This window comes from Sinocyclocheilus anshuiensis, unplaced genomic scaffold, assembly GCF_001515605.1.
Source record: "Sinocyclocheilus anshuiensis isolate Anshui unplaced genomic scaffold, SAMN03320099.WGS_v1.1 scaffold95, whole genome shotgun sequence".
Taxonomy (NCBI): domain Eukaryota; kingdom Metazoa; phylum Chordata; class Actinopteri; order Cypriniformes; family Cyprinidae; genus Sinocyclocheilus; species Sinocyclocheilus anshuiensis.
In genome coordinates, this window is record NW_015548190.1 from 360,016 (window position 1) to 384,978 (window position 24,963).

Here is a 24,963-nt window from a genome sequence, read left to right on the forward strand (position 1 = left end):
TGGTTCAGTAAATGGATCTTTCTCCTAATGAGCTGATGATCTGAATCAAGTGTGTTGAATAAGGAAGACATACAAAATGTGTGGTGGGTCCCGAGGACTGGAGATGAGAACCACTGATCTACAAGTCTTTTGACATACCCTGCACCAAATAATGTGGAATATGCATGAGAGCCATTTTGCAAAGGGATGGGACATCAGACCACATTCTAAGTATTTGTTATTTGAACCACCACTTTTTATTATCAAAATAACTTCCCCTCCCCCTTGCAACGACATTTTTTCTCTGATGTGTACTGGCATTAAAACCTCCCCTTCAGCAACCTGTCACTCACATGAGATCGCAGCAATACCAAATGCCAACAATCCAATCAATTGCAGATGGTCAAAATTAAGTCCTTTAACATTTTTTCTCGTTCGAGAAGCTGCTTCACTTGGATATACTGTAGTTAACATTTGAAGTGGATCAAAACCTTTCATCAAAGGTCAAAACCAAAATGCGTTCTTGTCTTAGGACAACTTTGATTAACTTTTTTTGATCCACTTGCTCCAAATGTTGACTACTGTACAACACAATAGGGAAAAAAAAGCTTATCACAACTTCATTTCATGTCGAATTTATCACTGAGTCTACCTGGGAAGGTCCTACTGGAGAGTTCAGAGGTTGTAATAAGTGCTTTTTTGTTGGAATAAAGTGACATGTTAGGCAGTTTAACTTCTTTCTCACATCCAAAGACAGGAAGCTATTTTTAGTTCTAGTATGAAAAAATGAAAACACATTAACACAGGCGCATACTGTATTCACATCACAGCCAAGACTTTGGTCAGAGCAATCACCCCGCCCAAAGCAAATTTCAGACGCTTTTCATAGATTCATATTTATCGCAAATTCATTGGCCGTTGTGGAGGTCATGATGACTGCTGAATTTGCCGTACAAGAGGAGAAATCTTTTACAGTCCCTGAAATCAGTCTCAGACAGCAAAATTGTAATGTGAACTCCGCTGTAATTGATGTTACACCTGCACATTTCATTACGTTCGTGCTGCCACTGCGAATATGCAGTTATAAATATCAGTTTGCATCATGATGATTAATTGACACCAACTCAAAATGTTGGGGCTTAAAGAAAGTCTAAAGTTTACTAGTAATTCTGGAATTGATGGTAATTACATGAGTGCCTAAAAATGCTATCATTCTGATTTCAGTGTAGCATTATGTGCAGGCGACCAGAGTTGGAGTCTGGCTCAGATCCTACCCCGTTACCCTAACCTAGTCTCAAATAAGCCTATAAAAATTAAGTAAATATTCAAGCGCAAGGTTAACTTTCATTTTGACCAATAAAGAAACTTTAAACTTTTATTTTATTTTACGTTTGCAAATGTTTCCTTTTCACAATACAGAGCATTTTGTTCCCCTGTACACTGCTATAAAAGGTCACAGAAACAGCACACAAACATACAAAATAGTTTTAACAAACTTCATTTTTTAAATACATTTTCCTCTACCCTGGTACAGTGCCCAACCATAGCAAAAATGTATACAATCTTATTTACAGAGGAACATTTGATCAAAGTGCTTGAGGAATCTTGATTATGTTTTCCAGAGAGGGATATATACAATGTTTTACAAATGTTGTAACAGCACTTTTTCCTAGAGCTTTTTTAAACCCAGAAAGACACACAAACCTTCATAATAATGTATCTCTGGAAAATAATGTTCATTAGGAAAACAGGAAAGAAAGAAACGCACATCTTAAAGACCTGGCCACCTAAAATACGCATTTTCATTTAAATATTTCAGGCATCCACACACACTACTGGCCATCTATAATCAGCGTTCTGGGTCTCCAGCTATGCCGTCATCCTTGTAAGTAGGAATTAAGGCTGTTGAATCCTTTTGGGGCCATTATGGTGAACGTGAAGGTAAACCCAGGCCCTGATGCTTTTGGAGCACGCTCAGTGTGAGCAGGGTGCAAATACTTTCTCGTACCACAAATGACATCCTCTTATTGGAGAAAAAAAAAGAAACTTGGAAATGCACTTCAGAAGGCAGCTGGTTGTGAAACCTTTGAAACGGCAGCAATTGCCATTGGTGCCAAGTGGCTAATAAATAAACTGGAGCATTATGGGTGCTTAGGTTATGACAAGTCATCTTCTGTGTTTACCACTGAAATCTGCAGGAAGAAGACAAAAAAAATTAGGGATGCGTTACAGCCCGTTAAAAAAACTAAGCATTTGGCAAAAATGAAACCAGTGTCTGGCATAAAATAAGAAAGAGCAACTTGCCACAACCAAATAATCCCAGGACTAACTGCATTATGGCATAGCAGAGATGATTGCTCAAAAGAAAAAAATCCATATTTCTAACATATGTAACAATGAGGTAGATGACAAATCTATGGTTTCATTAATCTGAAACCACAGATAAGGATTATGCATTACTCACAGCAGGGTACGTGTGGCCTACAGAAGCACTGTGCCTGCTGATATCAATATTGAGGTCTTCCTCTGTGGTCTTCAGATATACCGGATTATCGAAGTTCATGCTCTTCTTATTTTTGATCTGCCAGTTGCGCCACATTAAGTAACCACCCACAGCAGCCACTGCCAATAACACTGCAGGCAAAGAACAATGAATTGAATAACTCCATAACAACTTGACTGTAGGCACAGTGAAAACGTTCCAGCAAATATGTAAAAGAAACTTCATAAAGAAAAATGTCCTGACTAATGCGTTTTTCTTTCCTGTGTGACATGCCCAAACTTCCTGTTTCAATATTTTAGTTAATCTTCTAAAGATTAGTCAACTTTTAGGACTACACTCACATATAGATGACTCTGAAGCTAAAATACATAGAAAACATAGAATAATTTCATGAGGTATATAAATTGTTCCAATTTGAATTAACAAACACAGATGTATAGATCATAAATAACACAGCTGTGAACATCATATCACAGGAGCAGAAGCAATGTACTTACACACAGGAAGAATAGCCCAGGCAGCAGCAGATCCTTTGGCAGATGAATTTACTTCATGTATCGAGGTGCTTATATTTCCTTCTAATGGTTAAAGGAAACAAAAAGGTTGAAAAATTAAGACGTAAAAAACTATAAAACAAACTATATCGAGAGTCGGCAAAGCAAAATAATCTTTGAGTAATGTTGTAAATGAAGTTTGGATATGAGGGTGTAGCAAGCAGACAAGCAGTAACAAAAGGATGAATGGAATTTCTTAAACACAAACACTTTACATCCACTATTTCCAGTCTTGTTACAGTTACAGATTTAATTCCAGATTTAGATTCAAGTATATGGGAGGCAACTAGCCTTACCAGCCCGAACTGGTTCAGAGGCAACCTTCGGTACTGCAGATGCTTTCAAACAAAATTATGTTTATGAGTATAAACACTGGAGGCTCCTTTTCCATTTTTCACATATATCAAAATGCATGCTACAAATAATCCAACTAAAGTCAATGATATAGGCTAAATGTAGAACAATCTGTAGACTTACGGCAGTCATCTAGAGTTTAAGCAGATCTCAGTTGCGGCCAGTAGAAATTCAATATTTAAATACCCCACAATATGTGCTCATATTAGGAGGGATTAGCACTGAAGTTCCCAAAATCTCACAGTAGAGATTTTACTAACAGGTTAGCCATCACACCCATCAGCCTACCTCAGCGCAAGCTTGAAGGAAATGTTAACGTGCTGCTTCTACAGACTTCAGTTGTGAAGCCAACTATCATTATGGCGGGAAGCAAATCAAAGGCATTGATCGCCATGCACATGCAGTTAACATCCTAGTAACTGCTTTACCTTTGGGGTGACTGGGGTGAGGGGTCAGCCTCCCTACATCTTGAGGGATAGCTGTAGGTGCCTCTGTCATAAGAGAGCAATACAGAGCTGCAGCAATACAATTACATTCTTAGATTTAAGGAACTTGTGCAACTTGATTCTAGCGCTGCAGTCAAAACATTGGCCAAAGATGACCATAAACAATGATTCATGAATGACATAGAAATGGATGACGCGCGCGCACACACACACACACACACAAAATGTAACAATGCAAATGAAAGCTTGATCAGCAATGCATTGATTTCTGTTACAAAGAGATGTTTCTGTTACGTGCCTGGACCATAAACAATGATTCATGAATGACATAGAAATGGATGACGCGTGCGCACACACACACACACAAAATGTAACAATGCAAATGAAAGCTTGATCAGCAATGCATTGATTTCTGTTACAAAGAGATGTTTCTGTTACGTGCCTGGTCTGCAGCGCAGGCCGTCTGAGGTGAGTGTTTGACCTTGCGGACAAACACAGGTGAATTTAGGAGAATGTTTGTTAACTTGTGGAGCTGGCAGGCACATGAAGGAACAGCCTCCATTCTCTATCTTCTCGTTACACCAGTTGGTCCCTGTTTTGAGAAGGCAACAAAACCTGGTTACTGCCAACATCTCGCCATACTCTTCAAGATAAAATAAGATTTTAAAGGGATAGTTCACCCAAAATTAAAATTCTGTCATTAATTACTCATCCTTGTGTTGTTCCAATCCCTTCCCACTTTCGTTCATCCTCAGAACACAATTAGAGATATTTAAAATTAAATCTGAGAGGTTTCGGTTCCTCCATTGACAGCCTAAGCAACTTCCACTTTGAAGGCCCAGAAAGGTCATGGAAGTAGTCCATGTTACTCCAGTGGTTCAACTTGACGCGAGAGCACGACTCATGTCAACACAACACGCATGCGTCGCGATGCTCTCATGGACCAGAGAAGAAGCAGCTCTCGTGAATGCGCGTTAGAGATTTAAGCGGAAGTGAAGAAAATGTTGTATATAGTCGTTATTTTTATTTTTGGCACACAAAAATCATTCCCTTCACTTCAGAAAATTTAAGTTGAACCACTGGAGTACCATGGACTACTTCACATTATGTTTTTACTACCTTTCTGGACCTTCGAAGTGAAAGTTGCTGAGGCTGTAAATGGAGGAACAGAAACCTCTCTGATTTAATTTAAAATATCTTCAATTGTGTTCCAAGGATGAATGGAAGTCTTAGGGGATTCGAACAACATGAGGGTGAGTAATTAATGACAGAAGTTTCATTTTTGGGTCAACTATCCCTTTAAGGTTTCCATTCCTTCCACACAAAGTAGTAGCTTTTGAGTCACAGAATCAGCAAAACATCAAAAATATAATAAAAAAACAGTAGTCTGAGTGATGTGGGTTGTTGCTTTTGTTCTAGATAATTTCGGGACACACCAGACAGCTGAATTAGCTCATGGTACACAATGATGTCTTGGGGTTCGTTGAGGTTGCTGGCCAGCAGAGTTACATCAGATCCTGTGAACTTGTTTGCGCCGTAGATGGCCTCATTCTCACCGTCTGTCCAGAACACTCGATCCTGGGATGGGATAAGAGAGAATTGTAGCTGTAGTTTTAGTTGGCAGTTGTAATTGATCTAGTTAGTGTACTGTACCTCAAAAACAGTAAGGGCAAAAGGGTGGGCCAGGTAGTCTGGTGACTGTAGCACCTTCCGGCGGTTGTCTCCATTCAAGTCTACACTACAAAGCATGTGCAGCTTTGAATCCACCCAGTAGAGTCGGCCCTTGATCAGATCTACAAGACAAGAGTAATGGTCAGGGAATAATTTATGATTCTGGCTGGTTGCTAGTTGGTCACACAATGCCCAAGTCAATGGATCCCACCCCTAATTCTTTTGGAGGGCCACAGTCCTTCAGAGTTTAGAGTTCACTAATTAAACACCTGAACCAGCTAAGCAAAACCTCCATAATTACTTGAATACTAATTCAAAATGTTGCTGCAGGGTCACATCTAAACTTCGCAGCACTGTAGACCTCTAGGATATTCTTTCAATTGTTCACCCGTTGTATCGTTTACTTGGCAGAAATTGTCCAAATGCCCAATCTGAAGTCCAAATGCTTCACAAAAACCCATAGATGTTTAACTCATCTCCTGGAAGGGCCAGAGTCCTGCAGAGTTCAGTTTCAATATTGCTTGTACTACAGGCAGGTGTGTTGAAGCAGGTTTGGAACCAAACACTACAGGACTGTGGACCTTCCGGAGCAGAGTTTGACACATCCTGCCCTAACCCCAATATATGAGCAATAGCAATTGACTTAGCAAATGCCACTAACTTCTGGAAAAGCAGAAGGATGCCCTTTTTGCAGGGGTAGCCAACTCTTCTCTTGGAGGTTTACTATCCTACAGAGTTTAGCTCCAAACCCAATCAAGCACACTTGAAGCAGCTAATCAAAGTGTATGGGATTTCTTGAAAATAACCGGCAGGCGTGTTGGAACTGAAATCTGCAGAAAGGTAGCGCCTCCAGGAGCAGCGTTGGCTACTCCTGCCTTATTGGTTCAGGTATTGTCAAAAGTTAAGTGAAACATCACGCTAAACTTTACGCACCAAGAGTGATTCCATTGGGCCACTGAATATCGGTCTCAACTAGGACGTGTCTGTCAATCCCGTTCATGCCAGACTTCTCAATCTTAGCTGGCTCGCCCCAGTCTGACCAATACAGGAATCTGTAATTGAAGGACAAGGATGAAATTATCTGACTTTATATTGGCTCAAACCAGAGGACCACTTTTAAAAAGTTTTAACTGAGCAAATCTGAAAAGTCTGGAAACTTTTAGAAAGCAGTGGAAATGTTATAATACTCAATGCAATTGAATTACCCTGATAGAGGATCTACAGCAATAGAGGCTGGTTCCTTTAGGCCGCTGTTAAAGAGCACCTTCCTCTTGGTCCCATTGAAGTTGGCCACTGCTATACTCTTACTGCTCAGGTCTGACCAGTAGATGTTTTTGTAAATCCAGTCCACTGCAATCCCAACAGGCATCTGAACATTGTCAATCACTTTTGTATGACTTGCCTCCTGCTTATCCAATACTGTGCTGTGGGGGGAAAAAGCACCAGGCAAGAATGGGTTTTTTAAGTCATCCAAGGGATTGGGAGGATAAGAACATTACTAATATTTATGCACAAATTCCTATCCCTATATTACAGTGGTTTTCAATCCTAGTCCTGGAGACCAAACGCATTTTGTATGCCTCTCTTATTTAACACACCTGATTCAGATCACTAGCTCATTAGACGGGGGCTCCATGAACTCACTGAGTGTGTCAGATAAGAGAGACATACAAAATGTGCAGAGCATTGGGTCCCCAGAACCAGGATTGAAAACCACTGCTATAGTGGTTCCTATACAACTTTGCTCTAGGTTAAAGTTGCATCCTTCAGGCCAAGGCAACAGAGATCCAGTGTTTACCTAAAAATTGCCTTCTGCCCCAGGTCAGCCCAGAATATCGTCTGCTGAGTGAAGTCAGCATCTACAGCTACTGTGTTCCGCAGCTGCTCCACAATCTGAGTATATTCACGGCGCTCCAGTCCTAGTTTACGGATGTCTCTTCGATTTGTGAAAATAAGACAGGGCTCTTTACCTAGAAATGCAAAAAGAGGGCACCATAAATGCCGGAGTTCAAAGTTATCAGGTGCCCATACTAGAGCAGAAAGTAAAACAATTTCTTGAGTTTGTGTGCAGAGCTCTTAAAGGCACAATATGTCAGATTATTTTATTAAAATATCCAAAAACCACTAGAACAGGGTTATATATTTTGCTGACTTGTGTACTTACATTATCCCAAATGTTTCGAAGAATGTTTAAATCCAGAGAAATAAGCAAAACTTACATATTGTGCCTTTAAATGAGAGAGAGAACGCCTGTCTAAGCAGTTCCACAGTGCCGTGTTAAAGGGGTAAAGATGCATGTAAACATGCAATCACAGCCACCTTAAACTTTTTCATTGTCCACTGGCACGCTTTGATTTGTTGCGAACATGTAGCATCACTGATTCTATATGTTTAAATTAATCAAAATAAATTGCACTGTCACCACAGGTGTGCATTAAATTTTCAGTCACACTTTAGTTTGGGGACAAATTCTCACTATTAACAAACTATTAACTATGACTTTTGCCTCAAACTTTTAATTTGCTTATTATTAATAGTTAGTATGGTAGTTATTAAGTTTAGGATTAATGGACCTAAAATATGGTCATGCAGAATAAGGCATTAATATGTGCTTTATAAGTACTAATAAACAACCTATATGCTAATAATGCGCATGCTAATAAGCAACTAGTTAATAGTGAGATTTGGTCCCTAAACTAAAGTGTTACCAAATTTTCTATAACTCAATGGTCTGTCAACAATTATTCCTTACTTGTTTGGATGGGAAACCCAATGTTAAAACAAATCACCATTTGTTGAAATCACCAAGTCAGCCAAGTGTAAAGAAAAATTCCAAGTGAACTACACACTTGACAAGCTCTTACCTACAGCCTTGCACACTCCAGTGGCGGGGTCCATCTGGTAGCCATTGTGACACTCACATTTGTATCCTCCTTTAAGATTTATACATATTTGACTACATATACCAGGGTTGAGGCACTCGTTGACATCTATGGAGAGACGATCATGATCTTAGTTCCTGTTTAAGAACATTTACAAAGATCCATTTTCAGGACCCACAAAAATCAATACTTAAGTCATTATTCTGACTATATTTGAGCATCATGTATGGCTATTCATACCACCGCAGGTCTTGTGATCGATGAGCTGGAGTCCTGGCATGCAGTCACACTCGTAACCAATAGTCAGGTCGCGGCAGATGTGCGAGCAGCCTCCGTTATTAAGCAGGCATTCGTTCATATCTAAAACAAATTGTGGATGGCTGTTACACACTTGGAATATCAATGTGGCACATTTACAGGAGATGCACGGATGTGACATGCTCAGATTAATAGCATGTCAATAATTTAGAGGGGCTCCATATGATGAACGCCCCGAAGGGTCCATGGATCAGGTTTAAAAACATGGAGCATGCTACTCTGTATTGACTCCATGCTGGACAAACGAGCCACAACACTTTTGTGTTTTATGGCTTGGGTGACAGATTATTATTTTTTGAGACCATGACAACTGGTCGTAGAATAATGGTGAAAACGGGAAAAAAATCCTGTCCTCTGTCCACAAATGGTGTATTTTTATGTCATTTTTGCACTGTATCCCATAACGGCCAAATGTGGAAAAAAAGGTGCTGTTTTTCAGTCCCAGAGGCTAACAGAAACTAAAGCATTGTCATGAATGGTGTCGAAATCAGTTGCGCAGAATGTACCCACCAGCTGGCCATCAGACTGCTGATGATGCACAGCATAGAGGGAGTCATTTCTGTAAAGTTAATTTAGTAGTTTTACAAGCCCAACTTTGGACAAACAAATGCAGCCCTGATGTAGAATGTGCCACATACAAGACAATATGACTTAAGGGTCTCACTGAATGAAACAATGGCAGAAGTTCTGATCAGTTCCAAGGGAACCGATCAAAGTGACCGAGACAGTAAGTCTGCAGCCAAACACGAAAATGGGTGAAAATAAGATCTGAGCCCAATTTTAAGTTGAAGAAGAAAGTCATATAGGTGCGCAATAACAATGAAAATGAAAAAGGTGATTTTTGGGTGAACTATCAATTTAACTCTAGAGAATGGAACTTTTTTCCATTTGATTCTCATTGTGGTCTATTACAAGGGTCTTTTAAAAAGGTCTCAATTGTGAAAGCATCCTTGATTTGTGAAAGCAAATTTGTTAAGTAACAGTGCGGAGAAATTACCCGTGCAATGGTCCATTCACACCCCTAACATCTACAACTGTTTAAGCAGCGTTTAGGTCAAAACATACAGCTTGAAACAATTTACTCAAACTTTCAGACTCAACAACCCTCTCTAACAGACTACTGTTATTGTGTGAACTAATTATACTGCAGGTTCACCCTCTTGATGCACCCATGATGCTTTAGTCTGCATTTAACCAAGTCAGAGCACCACACACAACTGAAACAATTTAAAGCAAACTGTTCTTAGACAAAAGTTGACCTACATTTAGAATGCTCGCTGAGGTCATTTTACTGAATTGTGATTGCTTTGAATTGTTGGTTTATTTGCATAGCAAATTGTGATTGGTTTTTCCTTTTTGTACCCATTTAATCATCTTTAAGCAGCCTTTAGATTGCAGGGACAATTTAACTTAAAAGAACTGATGGAGAATTAAAAACCTAAGCTTTTTTTATTTATACTTTACACTTAAGTCATAATTGTTAGACTTTATAATTAGCCAATTCTGATGTTGGGGGAAGTGTGGAATTATGCATCAAATAACAGTGAAACTCTAAAAACAGTAATTATGTCATTCTGTTAGGTGAAACCAGCAAAGCAATTACACAGTTCTAAGAATAACCCACATTAACATTTTCCTGACACAAGATATTTTGTTTAAAGCTTTGTGTGCACTGATAGACCTTTTTAGACATTTTCTGATTTATATAGAAAATATGTCAGAAAGCTTTAGTAAAGTCTTTAGTAATGAAGAGAACAGCAAAACACTTGTACTTACTGCACTCTTTGATCGGTTCATCACTCCAGTCAGGACAGTCACGGACCTTATTACACACTTTACTCATCTCAATGCACTCTCCACTCCGACACTTGAACTGATCAGGACCGTTACACTGAGTTACTGAGTGAAGAGACAATGAGAGCATCAATTTCTGTCTATAAAACAAATCTAACAAAAAAAAAACAATGACGTGAACTAGTCTAATTAAACAAACATCTAAAATAATATCATAGAGCAGTACTTCTCAATCGGTGAGTTGTGACCCAAAATAGGGTAGCAATTAGGGCTGTGCAATTAATCGCATGCGATTGTCATGCGCATCTCGTCAGTAAAGCCGGTTCCGTGATTAGTAGTAAATCTCCATCACCTGCTTTCAGATGGAGTGGCATTTACTACACAGAGCCATAGTTCACTGACAAGCTAGGCGATATCGTGTTCATTATCGCAGGCGATTTGATCTGCGATAATGAACGCAATATTACCTAATTGTCAGTGAACTACGGCTCTGTGTAGTAAATGCCGCTCCATCTGAAAGCAGGTGATGGAGATTTACTACTAATCACGGAACCGGCTTTACTGACGCATGCGATTAATTGCACAGCCCTAGTAGCAATTCTGTTCAAAAAATGCAAATAATCATAGTATTCATGCATAGTTAGGATAGCTAAATAGGCTTAATTAAAATACGTCCCAATTTTTGGTTGCTGACATAGTTTGATTTAAATGAGTCTGTCACTTAGTAATATGGCTAGTACTAATTCAGTATTTGGACCAGTGTTTGCTTCATGTTTTATTCTTGTGGATAAATTCTAAAAGACATCTGCCATTAAACCGTCTACTTTTCTATTCAGCCCATGTCACAATCTTGCATATTAACAGTAACATTAAAAACTTTCTTGGATTTTAAAGGTATGTGTAACTTTTCCAGGTAGAGCACTCTGAGAAAATGTTTTCCAGTTTAACGGACTCACAGTTTTTGCAGTTGACCTCGTCCGTGCCGTCTGCACAATCTCGGAATCTGTTGCACTGTCGGCTGCCATGGATACAGCTGCCGTCATCGCACTTGAACTGGTCGGGCCTGCAGGTACGGGCAGCTGGAAATGGCATGGACAAACAGAGACCAGTTAGTTATCCAAAAACCACACACTGAATTATGCAGAAAACAAAAGGTGTGTTTTCCATGACGCACAATATATTTCAGCCATATATTCCAAAACAAAACAAAAAACAAAACCAACTAAAATATGCAAAAACCAAAAGGTCCAGTTTCCATGACATACGATATATACAAGCCATATATTTCAAAACAAAAAACACACCCCAACATGGAACTTACAGCAGTTTTTCTCGTCGCTGCCATCCTTGCAGTCTGGATCCCCGTCACAGCGCCACTTCCTGTGTATGCATTCCCCAGAGCCGCACTGCATCTCGCTGGGCGAACACTTAGCTGGCGGTGTGGGGTTGCGGCCGCAACGCTCTGGCGACTCATCTGATTGGTCCTGGCAGTCCACATCGTCATCGCACAGCCAGCTTCTAGGAATGCAGGTATTATTCCCACAAGGGACTTCACTCGGGCCGCAGGAGGAAGGAGCACAGTCCTGTTCATCGCTGCCGTCCCCGCAGTCATCCTCACCATTACAGACGAAATTACGAGACACGCAGCGACCACTGGCACATGTGAACTCCAGAGGGGCGCATGTAATGTTACCTAATAAAATAACACAGAAAAACAACTTATGGGGCTGTCAAAATGGATCAACGTGTGTTTCAGGATTTCAGAACAGAATGGACATGTGCGAATAGTTTCATGGAGATCTCTGGAATTTTCTAGAAATTATAGCTTTAAGTAGGCCTCAATTTACCCCCAACAACCTTCTACTTGTTTTATTGTCTGAATCAGTGTTATTAACTAAAAATTATTATTATTATTATTAAACATAACTGTCAGTAATTGAACTTAAGTAAACTTGAAAATTAGAAACATTGCCTTTGCAACTGACTGAAATAAGTTTAAGTGAACTAAAACTGAAATAATAGCTACATAGAAATATATAAATGAAAAACTAAATAAACGACTAAAACGACAACTAAAGTTAAAATGAAAACTATAGAGCATATAATATTTTATAGAATATAAAATCTGATACAAAATATCAATAAATATTTTAATATTGCAAATAAAACTAAAATAACACTGGTCTGCATTCCTTTAATAAATAAACAAATAATTGTATATTTTAATTTTATGTACACAATATTTTTATGTATATTTTATGTACATTTTTATTTTATTTCTTCAATAAAACACTTCCCAAGTGTGGTGATAGAACATTATTAGAATATGTATCAGAATAAATAATAGCTATTAGAATGAATGAATAAAATAAATAAACTTTATGCATATTTTAACATTAATTGTATGTATTATATATGAATAAATGAATTATATATCCCTCACTTCCGGATGTTTGTGTGCATATCGGCATATTTGAGCATAGTTTAAGCAACTTGAAAGACTTTAGAGGGGACACAAGAGTATTTTACTCTTTTGTTCAGGACAAAAACACAGACGTATTTGATTGAATTGGCCTGTTCTAGTCTAATTCAAACGGAGCTTAAAAGAAACAATTGCAAGATTAAAAAAAAATCCTTTGTATTTTTCATCTTAAGAGTTTCACTTTGGCTCTCAATGACTCATTTCCAAGTATTGCCTTTACATGTAAAGCAGCAGTAGATGAGGCAAGCAAAATGGGAACTGAAATTGATTGTAAGTGGCGGTTCAGCTGGTGTTGCGTCTAGTGACTCACCACAATTAATCTCGTCTTCTCCATTATCGCAGTCTTTCTCACCATCACACTTCCAGAAGACCGGAATGCACTGCGTGGAGCCGACGCCACAGCTGAACTCGTTCACTCGGCAGGTCCTCATGTCTGAGAGAAAAGCCAGTCAGGACCATACAACTTCATTCACCTTAATCATCATCAGATTTCACAAACAACCTGGTGAACCAAAGCATGCTTAGGCCAATAATCCTGGAATGTATCTTCTTGAATTATATCAGAGTTCCCCAGAATGAGCTTTCACGTGTCATATTGGCGAAATAATCCATTCTAAGTTCTCGACGGGATCAGTATAAACAAACATTGTTTTATTGCACGAAACGGGTGTAAACCTTCACATAGAAACAACCTTTAGACTGGTGTGAACAATTAAGGTTGAAACATTCACCCCTTTGGCAATCCTCCAAGACCTGCAATGGTTAAAAGACTCAAAAATGCAGTGGGAAGCTTAATAGCAAAGGAGGAATGGTGCTAAAGGTCTGTTGCGTAATCCATGAAACCTTTGACATTTTATATTTGAAAGTCAAAATGTACAAACATAACACATCCTCCACAGAAATAACTCACTGCATGACCAAATCAAAAAGCCTAGAGCCACTTGCGCGTTTATAGCCACCTGTGTGCAAATGCTCACGAACACACACACATTGTTGGACCCTTTCCATTTTCTGCTGACTAACTTTCCAACAGCTGGTCAAACAAGACTTGATTTAGAGAGCTGCCATGCATGTCATGCGTACACCGATTCTTCTGCTCTGGACTGTATAGAATGTACAGCCACTGTACTTTAATAAAGCAATAGATCAGTTTTTAATAAGTGCCTCAAACCCTTAATTTTCAAACCTTTCATTTTCTGCAAAAAGAACAAGGACATGCAAAAGACGAGAAGACATAGATGTGCTTTTATGATGGATGTCATGTAGAACAAACACAGAGGTGTAACTAAATATAACCCACAGCTGAGATAAAAGACTCTCGCTCAAGTTAAAAATAAACAGGAAATTGTACGGTCTAGCTTTGAAGGTAACTAGGGATTTACAACCTACTCAGATAGAGTTCACGCAGCGCTAATGCTGAACACATGATGTGAAATCGGACTTACGGCACATTTCGATGCTTTCGTCTGAGCCATCCTCGCAGTCTGGTTCCCCATCGCACTGCCATCTCTTGGGAACGCACTGGCCACTGCGGCACACGAAGTCCACCTCGGCACAGGTCTTCCTCACTGAACCGGTCAAGAAAACGGAAACGTTATAAAACCTACGCTTCAGTAGATATTAGCATGGGCTCAAGGGGAATGAAAAACAAGCAATGCAAAAGAATGTCTGCGCAAGAGTGCTTGAAATGCTTAGCACTGAACCCTAGGTATCCAAGCTGAGATTTAGAAGTGCTGTTTAGGAGCTTGAAATGCAAATCTTAGACTTTGGCACACAGTTTGACCACTTAAGAAGCAATGTGCGACGCAATGTGGAACTATTTCAGGAATTATTTAGATTTTTCGCTCTCTGTATCCTACAGTATGAAGTAAAGAGCAACTCCCTCCCATTTCAGACACATTCTCAGTCTCTTCATGTCCTCTCACAGCACAAGTGCATACTTGGAGCAGGAGGCCTCCTGCAGACTGAATGGCAATTGGAGACGGAGCAGTGCAAACTGACGGGGCCCACATTCTCAACACTGAGCCGAGTGTTTACAGCAAAGTGCTGCTGGGTGATTTCTGAAGGATCATGTGACACTTAAGACTGGAGTAATGATGCTGAAAATTCAGCTTTGATCACAGGAATAAATTATATTTTAAATAGAAAACAGTTATTTTACATTGTAATAATATTTCACAATATTACAGTATTTATAAGAGTATAAAAAGAGCATAAGAGTTAAATAATTTATGCAAAACACTAAATATTTTATCACTTTATCAGGGTTATATATGTTGAGACTGCATAGTAATAATAATAATAATAATAAAAAACCTAATTTTACAAAAATATATTTACTGTATGTTTGTCAAATTGGTTGCAAATTGCAATTCCCATTTTTTTCTTTTGTAATTTAAAATGGTACATTATATGAGGGGGAAAAATACAAGTATATAGTCATTATCACAATGACCTCAAGAGAAGCAAAAGAGATGATGCCACTGTCTGAAACTTAATCGCTGGTGTTGCTGTTGGAAAAATAGTGATTAACATACTAGTTCATATTTAAAAAATTTTTTTTTTGTTCTGTCAATTATTTTATTCTATATTTATAAGGAGGTACTGGCCTCTCAGAGGAAACGCCCCTGAGTAAAAGGTGAAGAGGCCTAAATGGGAACACTTGGATCCAAAAAAAGACTCCAGCTCATCATATCTGTGCCGGCCCCCATCTGTAATTTCCCTCGCATCAATGACCCACTTAGCACACCAATGAGCGTTATAGATCACCTAGGTGGGAAAATCTTTACATATAAAACCACTTGGTATGCAGTCATACTATGAATGAGTGTCAAACAAGCAACTATACCTAATCAATATATTAATTTTGCTTTGTTTTGTCCAGCAGCAAGCCAATCAGTTTATGCCTCCATTACAACCGATTACCCAAGAGTTACATCAGCTCTCGAGATCAAGACTGGTTTAACAGCGGATCAGGGAAATCACACACTGGCTGGTAGGTGTGGCTATTCTGGCAAGCATCAAGACAAAAACACCCACACATCAGAACAATGACGGATGTTGTGCCGCTGAGCTGATGTAATTCTCAGATGACTCGCTTTGAGCTCTCACACACACACACACCAATGCACACAGACTCACCGCAGGAGGTCTCGTCGCTCCCATCCGAGCAGTCCAGGTCGCCGTCGCACTGCCACACAGACGGGATACACCGGCCGTTCCCACACTGGAACTGAGACTGCTCACATTCTATTCGGGAACCTGTGAGGCAGAATGAGGCGGCGTCAGTGGCTTGTTACAGTCAGTCCTGTAATGACTTGATGCATGAAACTGGTCACATTTTCCCCAGTACTGAGCTTTGTATATAAAAAATGTCCCACATAGAAGTGTGTGATATTGGTGACATTTTCTGGGATTTTGTCTATAAATATATATTGAATTTCAGGGGCATTCTAAATGCATTCTAGCAGGCAACATAAAGCAGGCATGTTGTTTGTTTTTTTGTAAAGTGAGTGATATACTACGTAAATAAAACATTTACAATGCCATCACAGACAAAGTCGCTACCCCTAATCCTGCATGAGGAAAAAAATGATAATTTTTAACAGTTTCACAGGTAATGTAACATCTTCTGTTAAAATTCTCGCTCCCATTACAGAGTAATATGCAGAGAAATCAGTCATCTTTGCTCTTTTAGGTTCTCCGTTCTGCAGCCGATGACTTGAGTCGTAAATGCTGAACCCGACCCGAATCACTTCTTACCCGAACCCGACGTGCATAAATAAATTTTTTTTTTTTTTTAAAATCCAACCCGAGACAGACCCGATGAAATTAGACCAGAGTCCGACCCGACTGGACCCGGACGTAAACGGCATTAACGTGTGTACAGCCTGCAGCCCCGCAGTCAATCAGGAAAAATCCCGGTGCCCTCAGTTGCCCCTCACTGCAGAAAACAAGATCCAGGGGGCGTGGTTGGATCCCCATGTAGGGGGTGGAGATTGGTAGGTTTAGGGGTGGAGATGGGTGGGTTGGTGGGAGGAGTTGGACCTGAGCCAACCACGCCCCCTGGATCTTGTGTTCTGCAGTGAGGACCATCTCGGTGCCCTGCTGACTGATTTGGCCGCTTCTCCATTACTTTGATATGTTTAACATTTATTCAATTTATTATTATGCTACTTTATATTAGTGCCTGCCTGATGGATACAAGTTATTTCTGAGCTCGGCTTTCAATTGTGACCAGTGGATTTGAAAAATAAACGTGACCGTTTTATAAAAAATAAATCGATAGTTCATTGATTCGCTAGTGTTGTCTGCAACCTGATCTCCGGCGAAAGGCTTCTGCACACAAAAAAGAAAAGCCCTATATGAACAGGCAGCATAATGAAGCGAGTGGATTTTCCTGATGGATCTCATATCTATAAGATGATTTCTGTGTGCGAGGTTACAAACGTAGCCTATGATCCTTTTCTATGTGCGTTCCTCACTTAACGTGAAAGTGAAAGTAGATTACGCATTTGGGATAGTTTAAAATAATTCGGGTCCAATCGGGTCCATTTGGAAAACGCATGTTTATTTTAAATTACCCGAGACCCGAGGCAGCTAATACCGAACCCGACCCGTGTCCAAGGTACTCGTCTACGTTTTGGACCTGAACCCACTCGGGTCGGACCTCGGGTTTTCGGATCCCAGTGGACCCGTGAAGACCTCTAGCTGGAACTACAGGAAAATGACACTAAGTCCCCATTCACTTTTTTTGCGCTATTTTATCGATAAAGCGAAAATATGTTTTAAAAAATTAAATAATAAAATAAAATTTGTGAAATTTATCCAACCACTTGGCTTTTTACCATCCAATTGGCCTTTTAGCAATAAAATGATGCTATTTAAAAAAAAATATTATAAAGAAAAACATGACCCTCTAACACTAGCACTCTGTTCTATTTCTAACTACTTTTCTTTTTTTTATTAAAAAAAAAAAAACCTTGCTACGTGTGCTGTGTTAGGCTAACCGAGACTTGTCACAGCACTTACATATATTGCTCTTTTGTTGGTTTGATTGCTTCTATTGTCCTCATTTGTAAGTTGCTTTGGATAAAAGCGTCTGCTAAATAGTGTTGGGTAAGTTACTCAAAAAAAGTAATAGATTACAAATGACTGATTACTACTTGAAAATTGTAATTTGATTACATTACTGATTACTGCATGTAAAAAGTAATCAGATTACCAATTACTTTACTTTCAAGTTACTTTGAAAACATATCAAACCTAAAAATACACTTCAAAGTGAAAATTGTAGTTCTTTCAGTAATTTAATATTGACTGAAAAATATTACAAAGGTATGAAAACATCAACTTGACTTAAAGATTTAATCCATTTCTAAAACTTAACATTCTTAGTATAAACCTGCCTAACATTGAAAAATGTATCTTTAAATGTGCCTATACAGTGTTTTATATACGACATTGCTTGCTGAGTGTATGTATGCTGGCTGTGTTTAACTGTGTGAGCATTAAAGACAGAAAAAACCTTAATAAATTGAAAAAGGTTCTGATAACATTTCAAAACAGTATTGATGAACATACAGTGCATATTTGAATGCTAAAAATGAATCTTGCTTCTTTGTTTACGGAGGTGATGTGGGCGTTTACAGGCTCGCGCGTCTCACGTGGATGATTACGTGCTGCTCGTGGACGTGATGACATTACAGATAATGAGCTCAGATGGGAAAGACTGGACCTCGCATTGGTTTCATATGGATTACTTCATCATAGAACATTTGTTTTAGATAAGATTACTTAATTTAAAAGTAGACACTTCAAGCTTTCCATAGATACATTTCTCACATCTGTGTGTGAAGTATTCGCTGAGTTTTGGTTAATTTTAGTGACGCTTTTCAGAAAGATTTTCACGGAGACTGAGACGGCTGAAAGCGCACCCTGTTTGTTTTCTTTATTTTACAAAAGTACAATCTTTTGTTGATATTGTGAGTGTACACAAATAAAAGTAGACCCTTTACAGATTTAAATGACGTATTACACTTACGATCAAAAATGGCAGAGCATTTTAAGTTCTTTTCGCGGTTATCAGGAAAAAATGCAAGTGATCGCGCCGACGCCTCCGTCGACCCAGCGCAAAACGTGACTTTAAAAAGGCATATAAAAAAATGTTTTCTTAACACTACATTTGTAACATAAGTAACGTAATTATATTGACAACGTCAACTGCTAAGTTAGGTTAACTGAAAGACCATTTAAATGTTTAGTTTGACCATTTTACCTTTGGTAACATGTGATATGCACATTTTCATGATTACAAGTACATACACCATAAAGCATATCATTTCTGTTTAACATCAGGCTGTTTAAGAAAAAATACTTTATTGGAAAACCTACCAACATCTATCAACGGAGCCATGCTAACTAGCCAGACAAGGCAGTAATAGTATAGATTTTAAAGCAATGTCAGCATCTGAGGCCATCTTCATGGTAAAAACCTTCTTTTTTTTTCATAAAGTTAAAACACAATGTTCATGAAAGCTGTTCGAAAACAAACATTAATTTTGCAATTCTGTTCAGTGCTGCTGTTCAGTTGTGTGGAAGTTCTCAGTAATGAATCTGTGTGAACAGACCAGCACGACACCAAAACATTTTGAAACGTCTCTGATAACATGACCTAACTGCTCATGTTTGTAAAATAATCTGACTAGAGTACATGGTTTGATCAGATATCCGAGCAGTTGTAGTTATATTGCCCTCTGTGGAAGATCTGACTGAATGCCATCAAAAGGGTACAGTATGAATGATATAGAAACTTAGAGAGGCACATTAACTGCAAATCGGATAAAAATAGTTTTTGGCAAGACTAGTAGTCTTCAATTACAGTGTGCATTAGAGTCTTTTCAAATTTACACCATCTTTCAAACTGCCATTACTGGCCAAAACACCATATATAACAATAACCTGCAAATCTGAATAACATAAACTGCATTTCTTCTGAATGAAGCAATGCGGTACACTTCATTCATGGGCACCAACGTTCCCCTTATGACATGTGACATTAGCTGAAGTCAGCTGCTCATGTCATGACTGCCGTTCAGTCTAATCAGAACAGTCCAAGATCAGTCCCAGCTGGGACAGAAACATTATCAAAGCTAATTAAATCTCTACTACTCCATCAACCTACTCAAAATGACAAAACGGCATGCTAGATGCGTCTAAACTAGCTTGGAGCTTTAATATGTGCATCTTACAGTTTCAGATTACAATTATCAGGCTGTGCACATACAAGACAGCTGTTCTTGACCGTGACTATTTAAGAATCTTGTCACAGCTGCATTACTTCAACAAATGTTTTAAATGATTGAATGCTACATTATCATTCGACCTCATCACTTTGCATGATTAATTCAAAAGGCAAAGTCCACATATAATTTTATATCATGAGATATATCATATGTATAGAGTAATATAATAACAATAAATATATAAAACCAAAAGGCATGCAGTATATTTTCTGATAGCAATAACAGTTGAGTAGCCTACTTTTTTTTTGGACTAAAAGAATGTTTTAGCATATTTTACCAGTTTATAGATGCTTTAAACTATAAGACTGCATTTTTTGACAGTAGTGCTGTTTATACCAAAGCACCTGCCAAATAAGAAAAAAGCCACTAACTCAACTGAAAAGTGCATTGCGCAAACCATTTGGCATTTAAAAGTAATTTTGAGGTTTACAAAATTCTGCACTGATGATCTGTAAACACTCCTTAAAGAAAACGTCAGTTCTGAGACTCGCTTTTAAGATGTGAGGACCACTTGCAACATTTCAGCCTACTAGAGGAGACTGAGCGTTGCAGCTTGCCAAAGGCCCAGATGCCTTATTTTCACATGCGTGCAAGTAAAACATTTACCACAAGGCTCCCAAAGCTCTGATTCATCAGAATATCTAATCTCTGCTTCATCACAGACAGATGCTGAGAATGCAGAAGGGGACTTAATCTAAAGCACTGCTGGACCGTTTGGAGCAGCCTGACCTTAAAGGGTTACTCCACCCCAAAATGAAAATGTTGTCATTAATCACTTACCCCCATGTCGTTCCAAACCCATAAAAGCTTTGTTCGTCTTCGGAACACAATTTAAAATATTTTGGATGAAAACCAGGAGGCTTGTGACTGTCCCATTGACTGCCAAGTAGATTACACTGTCAAGGCCCAGAAAAGACATCATCAGAATAGTCCATCTGCCATCAGTGGTTCAACCGTAACGTTATGAAACGACGAGAATAATTTTTGTACTCGAAGAAAACAAAAAAAACGACTTTATTCAACAATTTGTCTCCACTGTATCTCTCCGCATCACTGTAGCGCCATTTTGGAGAATATCCGCTGAACGCAAGCAGCGTACGCTATTCTATTCTGTTACGGATGCGCTGTTTTCGTTCAAATCAAAGTGTAAATACACGTAGGTATTCTCGTTGCTTCATAACGTTACGGTTGAACCACTGATTGCAGATGGACTATTCTGACGATGTCTTTCATACTTTTCTGGACCTTGACGGTGTAATTTACTTGGCAGTCAATGGGACAGTCACAAGCCTCCCGGTTTTCATCCAAAATATCTTAAATTGTGTTCCGAAGACGAACGAAGCGTTTACGAGTTTGGAATGACATGGGGGTAAGTGATTAATGACAAAATTTTCATTTTGGGTTGGAGTATCCCTTTAAGACTCAAAACAAAACCCTTCCTCACATCAGCACTACATACTCCCTTGAGAAATCAAGCAACCATATGAGGAAAATAAGAGGTATTTCCTTCAGATAAACCCAGTTATCCTTCCCAATCACTTAAACGCTACTAATTACTTCTAAACTGTTAGCAAGCTTTTTTTTAAAATACATCTTCAGTACCTCTCGTTACAAGGTCAGTCCCTGCTGGAGTAAGCTGAGGCCAAGTACTTTGCTCAAGGGCGCAATGGAGGTAGGTCATGGAAAGCTATGCTGGGGTTTAAACCAACAACCTTTCAGTTACCAACCCACATCTTTAACCACTAAGCCACTCCAGTCTTGTTGTACTTGCAGTTAAAGCCTAGATTATGAAGATCGCAAAAACGTCACTTGTACAGATATGTATTGTATAATCTGAGATTCCCAAACTAAAAAAAAAAAAAATCATAAAATGATTCTTTTAAAACACAGCACCATCAGCGTAGTCTGATTTCCGAACAATGAATCGCATGAGACGGTTCTTTTTATGGTTAGTCTGATTTCTGATTATCAGAACTATTTTACGAGGTGGAAAGTTCACATGGATTTGTGCAACGAAACAACAATACAATATGAATTTTTAGGAAAAAAGCAAGCATGAAGGTCCACTCATATACTGTATATCAAAAGAGGGAAGTAAGCAGATCATACAAAAATGAGATTCACAAATTCATACAGATTAAACACCAGTTTGCCAAAACAGATTTTACCATGAGAGTAATGTTGGTGTGGTCTGATTCCTGAATGAATAAATCTTATGACACGGTTCTTCTTAGAAAATTAAAAACCAAAGGAAGTGGTTACTGATTTAACTAACTAGTCTTAACTAGAATAAGTTACTTGACTCAAAATTAACTCAAAAGAACTGTTGTGCACAAAGTGAGTGAGAAATGGTCGATTTCACGAATACGTTGTTCATACGACAACATTAAACATACACAATACGAGTTCTGTTGTAATCAGTAGTGTATCTGAAGGAATATAATGTGTTTATTTAACACAAGAATCTAAAAGAATCGTTGAACCATTAAGAAATTGGAATCGTTCAGAGGAATCAGAATCGTTAAATTCTTTAATGTTTACATAGGGTAGTAATTCATCCAAAACAGCTCAGACAGAACGCAAGAACGCGTCCTAATAACGCACTGATTGTGTATACCACGTATATAAAATGATTTAACTAACTAGTCTTAACTAGAATAAGTTACTTGACTCAAAAACAAACAAAGTGAGTGAGAAATGGTCGATTTCACGAATACGTTGTTCATACGACAACATTAAACATACACAATACGAGTTCTGTTGTAATCAGTAGTGTATCTGAAGGAATATAATGTGTTTATTTAACACAAGAATCTAAAAGAATCGTTGAACCATTAAGAAATTGGAATCGTTCAGAGGAATCAGAATCGTTAAATTCTTTAATGTTTACATAGGGTAGTAATTCATCCAAAACAGCTCAGACAGAACGCAAGAACGCGTCCTAATAACGCACTGATTGTGTATACCACGTATATAAAATCATTAGCAGATATAACACAGCAACTCTTAAAAGCAGAATACACCCCGAAGTTAATAAACAGGCCGAGCGAACCGCTGCTGGAACAGGCGGACATACGCGTTTCATACGCGCTCCGACCGGAGTCACCTGCTTAATTACCGCAACCACACACGCCTCGTTTCTTTACCGAGCGAAGCGGCGTGTGCACGGATTGAGATATCAAACAAGCATTTTAAATTAAGGAAAAAACAGAAGTGATCTGTTATAAAACAACAGGCCTATATGCATATAAATAAGTGAACATAAGCAGGCGGTGGCGCAAATATGTTCAGCACCGCTTTCGAAACGCACGATTGTATTTAAAATAAAAAGAAGGAATCACATATTTGAATGAAAGCGTTGGGAAATAACACCATCAGTAATGTTTAATTGTATGGTGGATTGCTACAAGCCATTTGCGAGGCCTATAGTCTAGATATGTTAAACGTGCGATCAATGAGCCATCCAATCAAACACATTTTCTTCTGAAGGATCCACACTAAAACATTTCCCCTGCAGATTTCAGTACGATACCGAGCTGGTCAGTTTATTACAGGGAATTTAAGTCCCCTCTGAGAATAGTATTGCAACACTGTAACCACAGACGTTGTGAGAACGCAGCATTGTTCTATATGATCTTCCCATGGCAACCTTTGTTACCATCCTCGTTCTAAACACTCACCGCGCGAAAATCCACACAGCTGAAGACATACTGGCAGAATGAGGAGCTCCAGAGCAGACGTGACCATTTCGCGCTAGAGCTGAACGCGGTGTCTGTGGCCTCGTCCCTGATATTGTAGCACAGCCGATATGTCTTCGTGGGACAAACAGAAAGCAGCGTGATCCACGGGCTGTTATCTCATGTAGGCAGTTCCCCGGTCAGTCTCTCCACACACGCGAGGCGGTCACGGAACCGCAGTCCATGTCCTAATTGAATGATAGCGTGAACCTGCAGCGAATAACCGCGCCACTGCCGAACACAGGCGTGTTCTTTCTCCTTCAACATGTCATTTACACACTGTTAACCCTTTCTGTACCACCTCTTCCACTAAACCTGCCTCACACGTGTGGTGCAACCTCTCTGTGCCTATTTGAGACAAACGAGGAAAAAAATAAAGAAGTAAACCTAAAATAGAGTCATCATCCTCAGTCTGTACTTTCAGTCATGTTTATAGAAGTTTGTTTGGGGTAGCAAGTTCAGTACTATATTAAAGGGGTCATATGATGCGATTTCAAATTTTCCTTTCTCTTTGGAGTGTTACAAGCTCTTGGTGCATTAAGAGTCAGCCACGCCTACCTAAAACAGCTCGTTCTAACACGCCCCCACATACCTACGTCACTATGTGGGAAGATTTGCGTAACGCCGCCCAAATGTTAATGTTCTTTTTAGCAACATCATATGACCCCTTTAACTGTTTAAGAAGGTCACTGATTATAGAAAATCAAGGTTTTTTTTAAGAGCAACAAAGCACAAAACAGAAAAAAAAAATCACTTGCTTTTTTAAATAATGACATGGGAGATGTGACTAAAAACGTTGGCTCACACAGAAAACTACAGTATAAGACAGGTTCTCTGTAAATTTGGGCCTTGGTTTTTACTTCATAATCTGACAAGTTATATCATAGCTGATGTTTGAAGTTCCAATATTATTCTGACATTTCACATAACACAGGAACA

General features: G+C 38.9%; 1 protein-coding gene across 3 annotated transcripts; it reads right to left on the minus strand.

Moving 5' to 3' along the window:
• Nucleotides 1-1,335: 1,335 nt before the first annotated feature.
• LOC107705052 (very low-density lipoprotein receptor-like) lies at nucleotides 1,336-24,384 on the minus strand. 3 transcript variants are annotated; one of them, XM_016508173.1, is made up of 20 exons: nucleotides 23,968-24,384; nucleotides 16,125-16,244; nucleotides 14,429-14,551; nucleotides 13,294-13,416; nucleotides 11,823-12,194; nucleotides 11,458-11,580; nucleotides 10,484-10,606; nucleotides 8,630-8,749; nucleotides 8,372-8,497; nucleotides 7,306-7,477; nucleotides 6,713-6,931; nucleotides 6,441-6,559; nucleotides 5,490-5,629; nucleotides 5,273-5,414; nucleotides 4,279-4,428; nucleotides 3,819-3,905; nucleotides 3,333-3,374; nucleotides 2,980-3,060; nucleotides 2,444-2,613; nucleotides 1,336-2,171 (listed from the first exon to the last, which is right to left on the minus strand). In XM_016508173.1, exons 1-20 carry the CDS (start codon nucleotides 24,032-24,034, stop codon nucleotides 2,136-2,138), a joined length of 2,655 nt encoding a protein of 884 aa, XP_016363659.1. In that variant the 5' UTR covers nucleotides 24,035-24,384; the 3' UTR covers nucleotides 1,336-2,135. The 3 variants fall into 3 exon arrangements, with proteins under 3 accessions (XP_016363659.1, XP_016363660.1, XP_016363661.1); XM_016508174.1 differs by lacking the exon at nucleotides 3,333-3,374 and having other exon boundaries at nucleotides 23,968-24,383; XM_016508175.1 differs by lacking the exons at nucleotides 3,333-3,374; nucleotides 3,819-3,905 and having other exon boundaries at nucleotides 23,968-24,382.
• Between the last annotated feature and the right edge of the window lie 579 nt (nucleotides 24,385-24,963).